Source organism: Brassica napus, chromosome C6 (genome assembly GCF_020379485.1).
Source record: "Brassica napus cultivar Da-Ae chromosome C6, Da-Ae, whole genome shotgun sequence".
Classification (NCBI taxonomy): domain Eukaryota; kingdom Viridiplantae; phylum Streptophyta; class Magnoliopsida; order Brassicales; family Brassicaceae; genus Brassica; species Brassica napus.
In genome coordinates this window covers 35,263,555-35,273,149 of record NC_063449.1, presented here as the reverse complement: position 1 = coordinate 35,273,149, position 9,595 = coordinate 35,263,555, and the positions used below count along the sequence as shown (strand labels likewise).

Here is a 9,595-nt window from a genome sequence, read left to right as displayed (position 1 = left end):
TTCAAATTTTTTTTGGAAACTTATTTGACGTGTATTTATTGTATAAATTATAGAGTTTTGATGTTTAGTACTTTGTAATATTAGTTTTAAGTGTCAGAAAATATTTATCCCGTAAATATTTAGTTGACTGATATTGATTAAATTTCCAAAAATATTCATCGATGTACTTGTTAAACACTAAATATTTTAATTAATAATTTTTATTAACTTTATTTGATTTTGGGAGAAAAATGATAAAATGTACATACCATGCAACTTCTTTGCAAATCTATTGCAAATTTGCAAGGGAGCTGTGAGGAAACAAGATAGACATACAAAATTCTTACAAATCCCTTGCAAATTTGCGAGAGAAATGTTTCATTGCAAATTTGCGAGGGATTTGCGAGGACGCTGTAACTTCCATCGCAAATCTCTCGCAAATTTGCGAGGAATTTGAGAGGAAAATTTTTCCTCGCAAATTTGCGAGAGATTTGCGAGGGTAATAATTTTTCTTGCAATTCCGTTGCAAATCTGTCGCAAATTTGCAAGGAAAATTTTTGCTCGCAAATTTCCCTTGCAATCGGCGTGTTTTCTTGTAGTGAAAGTCGGTTTTTGTGGATGCGACACGTGTCTCTTTTAAAAAAATTGTTTCTTTCGTATGGATTATTTGGGCTTTTATGATTTTCATTGGGCTTAGTATTATCTTTATATTTGCTGACAACAAAAATGATGTTTCTGTGAGTAATCGTGGCATTCAATTAAGCGCTTCAGCAAAATTTACAGGAGAAAATAACCCAAAAATCTACGGCTATGACCAGATACGCCGGAATCTTCGATCACCTGCAAGGATAAAGTCAAATCAAACACAGGTGGAAGCTTCCGGTCTTGACTAATCGATTTGACTTCTTCTAATCTGTATCAAAATCGGGCACCGTTACAGAATTGACTGGATTCATGCATCTTCGTTAACACTCGCATTTACACTGATTTCCCTCTCCTCACACAATTTCTCATTTGATTAACATCACCATTCAGTGAGCTATAAATATGTGAGTTCCCTTCCATGAATTTCATCAGTTCATTATTCAAAACTATTTTCCAAAAAAAATCAGAGATTGGAATGGCAAAAGCTTTTCAATTACTCACCGTTTTGAAAACCGACTCCACCGTCGAAGTGCCTCTCCTAAGGTTTTGGAAAGCTCGAGGCGGGAGATTGGATGTCGATATGCTACCCCTCAACACTAAAATAATTCCGAGGAAATCTCTCATAACTCTCCTCAAGAGGCCAAGAGCGAAGAAACTGCACACTAGCTTCTTTTTCTTTCAGTCTCAAGAATGGTGTCTCTTTTGGGCATCTTGACCTGTTTTTTTATTTGGTATTTTTTCTGAGTCATTCTTGAATTCAAGCTTAGAATCCATGTTTTTACTTTTCTGTTTAGCTTTCGTTTTTTTTTGTTTCTCACCAGCTTCTGATTTTTCTTTTGAGATTTCCTTTGTAAAGTTCTCTCCTTTTTGCCAAATTAAATCAATTGTACGTCTTTTAAAGACTCCAACGCAATCAACGCTTTGAGGTCATTCCTTTGGATTCTGTTTTAGGTTACTTGTATAGATATATTCATAGTTGGATCTGGGTTTCTTAGTAAACTGAATATAAAAAGTGATTAAAAATAGTTAATTCATACTTTGTTTAGTTTGGTTCTACTGAATTTCAGACTAACCATCAGATTCAGGTAATAATAAAAGTATTAAATCTGAATAAGTTGGATTTTGAATTCTAATCTTGGTTTACAATGCTTTGTCTTAATCTTCCTTTTTAACCTGTTGGACAACTATCAAGTTTTCAACTTGAAAAAACTATATCTAAATGGCGGAGGCTGAGAGCTTTGTCCCTTTTCAGTGCATAAGGAATGATGTCATTTGGAAACTCAAATCCTACAAGCATGATTGGATCAGTGGTTTCAGAGCTGGATTTGGTATGTTCATGTCTCTTCTCTTTTGCTTTTACATAAAGTGTTACTGCTTGAGAGAGATAAGGTTGATCTTCATTTATGAAAAAGTCTAGGGATTTGTATAAATAATTGGAGAGGTTGTGGGTTTGTCAAGTTTCGTACCCTGAAAGAAACCATTGTTTTTTTGCATGATTTGTGTTGCACTTGAAAAGTTAAGCCTGATTTCTTCTATGGTGATGATAGGTTTAATTTTTAGAGATCGTGTATGTGTTGGATGGCTTAATGATTCCAAGGAATACATAGATGCTAGGAAAGCTATAGACGATGTTGGGATTTGATTCTGAAGATCAGGTACTTTCCTTTTAGTTGTTTATTTACATGCTTAGACATAAGAACAACTCTACTTACATTCTAATTTTCCCGGATGCACTCTTCCGTATAGTGGCTGCATTCCTTCATCTACGGAACATCGAGCTCGCAGAGGGTCAAGAATCATAAGCTTCAGAACCTAAGGACGAGAAATCACGGTTCCATCTAGACATCAAGGTTGTTCATGCTAACACTAAGGTATGACTTTGCTTCACTTTCTTCACTCATATTTAACCTTAAACTGAAGTTTATTTAGATATAAGTAGAGAATTTTTTAGTATATGACAATGTATGTGTTTGCAAGAATTCATTTTTGCAAGACATTAAGAGATATTGTGTTATGATTCCACGTCTTATCATTGATCTAATTAAGCTAGGAGTTTTAAATTTATCTTATCAATTCAGTATCCTTTTATTTGTTAGGTATTCTCTTCGTTGATACTTTTTGATATATTAGACGGAAGAAATCAACATTTGATTGCATTAAAGGAAAATTTAATCATATATTTCAAGAAGAAGGGTGACACTTCGTTGAGACTTTCGATCTCTTTAACTTTTTGCCAGCTCCATCATCAGGCGAGAGATATTGTTTTCAGCAGCTCGGTATTGTCTCACCAAGAAGCATTGTTAATATATATACATAAAAACAAGAAGCATTTGTAATAGATTGATGATAATGATCATGCAAGCCTATTTCGTAGATTACCTGAGAAAAAGTTAAGTTATATATCATGTATCAGCATGTGACATCCAAAGACAACTATAATATAAAATTTTAACCACAATACAAATTTGTTATTTTTTTGTTAATAATTATTTTTACTACCAACCAATTCTGAAAAATAACAGTATTGTGCAAATACGATTATGAACATTATTCAAATTAATTAATTATATATAGATGTAGAATGAGGAGGAGCAAAAAAAAATTAATAGATAAAATTTTAATACCTTTAAAAGTTATAATTTTAATGGTTCCAAAGCCAAAATAAAATTCCAAAAGTACATACAAATTTATTTTACACAAACTTAAATAAGTAAGATAAAAATATTCAGATTAAACTCCGCTTAATTATTTTATATATTTTCATCATGTGGTACATAATTTTCAATAATTAAAAATTACAAATTCTGAGTGATAAAAGTTCAAATCTGTCGGACAAAAACAAAAAATTTAAACCTACATTTTTGGAAATTTGTCTAATGATTTATGTTTTAATAATATTAATATAATTATGTATATATATAATACTGAAACAAATAGAAAACAGAATTAAAAATAAATATTAGAGAAAATCCTGGGCGTAGTCCGGGCCGACCCTAGTTTATAATAATTGATTACTTGCAAATACTTGAATTGAAAGTACGTATATGAAACAAGTATTTTAACGAGAGTAATTTTAATGAGTTATAAACAGTTTTCTAAAGGGTAATAAATCACTTTTAGTGATGAGCAACAAGAAATGCAACAAATAGCAAATTAAGTATAAAAGTTAAAAACGATATTTGATACTTGACTTAGGGGGATGTATTCAATTTAACATCTGATGTGATTTGATTTTTAATGGGATTTTAGATGATTTCAATAAGTTGCAGAGATTTAAGTGATTTTTGTTAAACTACTCTAGAATATCACCTAAAACTATGAGATTTGGGTTTTAATTTTTTTAACTAAGAAATTCTATCCAAACACCCTAAAATCACCTAAAAACTTTAAAACTCCACGACTTAAAATATTTTCAATAACAGTGGATTTCAGAGTACTTTAAAAAATGTCAAATTCAATAACAGTGGATTTTAAATGAATTTTTAAAATTCATGTTTCAATAGCAGTGGATTTGTCATTTTAATACAAATCACCTGAAACTCTCAGTTGAATACATCTCTCTTAGACTTCCAAGTAATAAAACTTGATGACTTGTTATTTGATTTGACAAAACCAAATATTTAAATATTCAAGATGAATACGAGGCAACTAACGAACTAACGAGTACAAGTCAAATACCAAATAATCATGCCGAGCTCTACTCCTAACTAGTTGCCTCCGCCACTGTCTCTTATATGGCTGAAATCAAGTCCAGAAACATTAAAGACAAATGTATAATATCTGCAACTAGAAAGGAGAGTAGGGTTATGAACTTGGGACCAGGTCACCACCCGTCATGAGAGCGACCAGTATTATTTCCAATTAACACTACTAGATTGCATATTAATTAGTTTATGTTTTATACGAAAATATGATTTGAAATGAACACCATACATATGATACACAGGACCGTGTCTCTGATTATATGTGGAATTTTGACGGATTATAAATAAAGGAGTTGTACTAACTAACGTTAAATGCACACAAATTGTATTTTAAATAATCACTAGATTCGGACCCGCACAACCGTGCGGATATTAATTTTCATGTTTATATATATTTTACATAATTAGAATATATTTTTAAAGTTACTTATATATTTAAATGTTTATATATAATTATTTTAAATATAACAATTTGATAGATTTCATGCTGTAAGTTAATTGATTATTTCAAATCATCACATATATTGATATTTTTTTATTATATATTTTTTAAAATTATTTTTTATTCAATTATTATGATCATGATCTGTAATTCAAAGCGCTAGATTCCCTTTATCAATATTTTTTTTATGTTTATTCATTTAAGATAATAACTATATATATATATAAAAAAGTTTAAGATAAGTTAATTTTATACATGAATTATCTAATTTACTAATGTTAACCCGTTCTACCAACATATTATATTTCTAGCATAAATTTTTAATGTTTGTGAAAATAAAATATATTAATTTATCAGTTTAAAATAATTTTTATCATATTTAGTTAAATACAATGTTTTATTTTAAAATGATAGATATAACTATAAAATATATATATATATATATATATATATATATATATATATTTATGTATAATAACATTAATTTCATTACTAATTACAAAATTAGTGAAAATATGTATATACAATTTTTGATAATTAAGATATTGTTATGATTTTTTCAACACATTTGTTAAGAAAATTAAAAATATATATATATTTATATTTTAAATTAAAAGATATCAAATTATATTATGATTTAAGTAGTTCAAAGATTATATATTAGCATTAAGGAAATGCATTTAATAAAAAATTTAAATGATGATCCAAATAAAAATATCACACATGAATCAAGGTGAGTTTGTTAACAAATCCGGGTTTTTAGGAGTTGATGTTATATTAGGAATGATATATTATTAATCCATATTATTAGTAATAAATGAATGATAAATGATTTCTAGTGAGGGTCCATTTTTAAAAAAATCACACATGAATTAAGGTTGTGACTTCTGTTTCAATATATAAAATAGTGAAAAAATAATGTTCAGTAAGATTGTTTTTAACTTTGTAATTTTAGGTAATGTCCCTGATTATAATTTATAAACAAAGCACCATGAATATCAATGATATAAATCATTGCTAATAATTGTTTTTGATAAATAAAGAATATATAATTTAATTAATTAGTATTGTCATCATCATATTCAATCAATATTTGTTCCAAAAAAATATGTATTAGTTACAAGCAAATTCGAGCATCACTGAAGTCCCTTTTTATTGTGTCATGAGACTCATGCATGACTCATCATGAGAAAGATTCCGTTACAAAAACAAATTGAAGCAAAAGTTACAAAACCGCCACAATAAAATATAGAAACAAAGCCAACCATAAAATAAAATTCTATGAAATGATCATATTCATTTAGCTGTCTACCTAGGCTCGTCTATTACATTTAGAAGAAAATATAAAGATGATTGTTAAAGGAAGAGAATTATTTGTTGGTGGTAACAAAGTAAGAAGCTACACATGCTCATCATTATCATAAAATTGCTCGAGGAAAAAAAACAGAAGCAAATGATATGGTTTACGAGATCACGTTTTGGTCACACACCGGATCGAGTGAAAAATCCAAATCAGCAGCAGCAACAATAACACCATAGAAAGTACATATGTATTATACGGAATAAATGCGTAAAATTTGATAAATCGATGTCAACAAGTATAGAACTCTGCCAATTCTTCAACGGATCCTCCTTCTTGACCACTGTTAAGCATCCACAACAAGTGCTCGAACAACACAACTTCACAAGCTACAACAATCTCACGTTCTTGTTTAGCAGATCTAGAAGACCGAACCACCAGTTCTTGAAAGAGTGGGTGAGAGATGATGTCCGGTCTAAGCATGTAAGGTCTTCGAGTCTGACCAACATAAACAACATGGAGATTGTTGTCCTCTGAGAGCTCATCGGAGACGGCGGCTGAGGAGGATGAGTGGTGGTGGTTCTTGGCGAATGAAGGCCATTTCTTTATCGCCGACTTGAGCTTTGTCAGCTTCCCAACTTTGGCCATTGAAAAAGAATCTAACCCTTTCTCTTGGATTTGGAACAATATAGTTGCTGAAACTAGGTAGGGTTTAGGGTTTATGAGGATAAATGATTATATGAGTGTGTGTGTGGGGGGGTCTCAAAATATTGAATGAAGAATAAAAATGTTTGAGATGTTCTTGGGAGGAAATAACGAGGAAGGTTCGTGTATATATATATATTGAGTGAGGTAGAGAAAGGAGAGAAAGAGAACGTATAGATGCATGACCCACCGATTGATGTATAACAGCTAAGAGAGATGAGGACATAAATGGCAAAACTAGCATCTCCTTTGCCCATTGTTTTTTCTTAATTATAATCGGATTTTGATATTTATTTAAGTAGATTTCCTACATAATTCCATTTGTAAATAAATTTGGACAAAGTAATTGATTATCTTCGTATAATATATTAGTTAATGTATTAAAAAAAGTTCTATTGATGGCATGAATGTATACAATCTTGTATATAACATGCTCTTTTTAGTAAATTGAAATTTCTAATAACTCGGTAACTTAATATATGAACCAAATGTACAAAGCATATAAATTTTGGATCAACAATACAAGAAAATCACTAACAATAAACATTTGATACCATACTTATTAATCTATAGATCATTAACATGACAAAGCTTTTGCAATATATGTCTATTGCTTTCTTACTTATGACATTTTATTTTGTCTACATTGATGCCACTCTTCATAAATCAAAATTTGAAAATACTTGATAACAGACATCGATGTTTATTAAAAAAAAAATTATTTATTTTATGGGTACTATAAAGTTAAAAATAATACATATAATATACGTATACGTGTATGTTTAGATGTGTAGGCAACATCATCTTATTGCGTGTTGTGATCTTATGATCGGACAAAGATTGATGTGTTTTAGATAACGATTACAGCTTGTCCACAGTTTTGTTGAATATTACCCGATAAAGCTAATTTTTTGTCGTTCATGTATACTATACCAATGACCTATTGACTCATTTTGAGTAGCATAATTCAAAACCATAACCATAAAACAAATGAAGAATCCTAATCATATAAACAAAGAGATGACGGTACTGAATCAAAACAAAATAAAATTATTAAACTTCCTCTATTTCTAAAAGATTAAAAAATTAGATAAAATTTTGCTTTTTAAAAGAGATAGATGTTTTATATTTTATATGCAGTTTTATACTATTGACTCATTTTGAGTAGCATATTTCAAAACCATAACCATAAAACAAATAAAGAATCCTAATCATATAAACAAAGAGATGACGGTACTGAATCAAAACAAAATAAAATTATTAAACTTCCTCTATTTCTAAAAGATTAAAAAATTAGATAAAATTTTGTTTTTTAAAAGAGATAGATGTTTTATATTTTATATGCAGTTTTATTATTTAATTATAGTAAATTGTAAATTAAGAAAATATAATTGTACTTATTAAAATATTATAAGTTTAAAATTACGGAAAATAAAAAATAATAAAATAATGTATTTATTATCAAAATTTGAAGTTTTCCTAATATGTATGTGTTAATTAAAAAAAATATCTTTCGTAAATAGAGGGAGTATAACATTTTTCGGACGGATGCAACCACACACACAAGGCAATATGTTCTTTTCTTTTGAGAAAATACAGTCCTCTTAATCAGTTAAAATGCATATAAAAAAATTAAAGTTAGTCAGTTTGGTATTTCTGAGAAATTGGGTGGAGAGAACCTTAGACCACGCGCAGCGGGAATTTTTAAGTGGAAGTCTTTAGAAAAAAAATAATTAAATAATCCGTAGACTCCACCAAAAGCTAAGAATTCAACTTTTAAAATTCCTAACTAAAGACGCTTTCTTAGTGAATCCTTGCACTATTTGCGGATCTCCAAGACTACGTGGCGGCCAGTGAATGGTCATTTTTTTTTTTTTTTAAATTCAAAATATCCAAGATTAATCCAAAATGTTCTTGTCGCTAAGGATTCCAATGAGTGTCACCGTTGCGCATGATCTTAGTACCTTAATTACCGTCTGTCTTTGTCGAACAAAAAGGTTGTGGACGGTAAGTTAATCATTTAACGAATTCAAACACTTCTTATAATTGGTCGTAAATACTTATTTATGGCAAAATAAATCAAATAGTAAGATAGTACTGCTAATGATCAGACATTAGATAACTGTCCAATGTCATGTACTTACTTATATACTTATGTAGCCATCATATAGGCCTAATAATTTTAAAAAAATATATATCTCCTGTTTCAAGAGTTTTGTTGAAGATCTTAAGAAAGGAAAATGACACTCGCACATATATGATTATGCATATATACATGCATTACATGAAACAGACAAGCAGCCTTATCATTGTAATTATTTTTTTATTGTGAGGATATGATTAAGTCCAGTTATGCTATCTTTTTTTTCGAAGTAGCTCCATATATATAGAGCGTGATTAATACGGGTCTCTTAAAATATGATTTTTAGCGTAATATAAAAGATGTTTCTTAATTTTTTTTAATTAAAATTTAAAAAATATTTTTTTATATTATGGTAAGAACTCTACCCTAAAATATTCCATTAATGATGCTTTTAGTCAATATTCTAAAGTATATTACTTTTAGCAATATTATTTTGTTGTTTTGAGATTTAAATATATTATTACTAAAAAGGTTACAAAGTTATTTAAGAGAAATTTGTAGATTATATTAAAAGAGTCCAAAATTAAAGCAGAGACATGCCAGTTGGGCTGGTGCTGACGTGTTGTTCATCTAAGTGCACGACAATTGTGCAACTAATCTACTTTTGTTTTCTCTTCTTGTAAAAGAAATGCATAATAAGCTTTTTTACAACTAATATAACTTATCGTTTTCTTAAA

At 29.2% G+C, this 9,595-nt stretch overlaps 1 protein-coding gene across 1 annotated transcript; it reads right to left on the bottom strand.

The window, feature by feature from the left end:
* Positions 1-6,162: 6,162 nt before the first annotated feature.
* On the bottom strand, positions 6,163-6,953 carry BNAC06G24340D (auxin-responsive protein SAUR78). Its single transcript, XM_013843360.3, has one exon. The coding sequence runs from the start codon at positions 6,716-6,718 to the stop codon at positions 6,362-6,364; it is 357 nt and encodes a 118-aa protein (XP_013698814.1). The 5' UTR covers positions 6,719-6,953; the 3' UTR covers positions 6,163-6,361.
* Positions 6,954-9,595: the final 2,642 nt, after the last annotated feature.

Bases quoted from the DNA above. Each gene is read 5' to 3' on its own strand.
- BNAC06G24340D (XM_013843360.3), bottom strand. From the start codon at position 6,718: ATGGCCAAAGTTGGGAAGCTGACAAAGCTCAAGTCGGCGATAAAGAAA.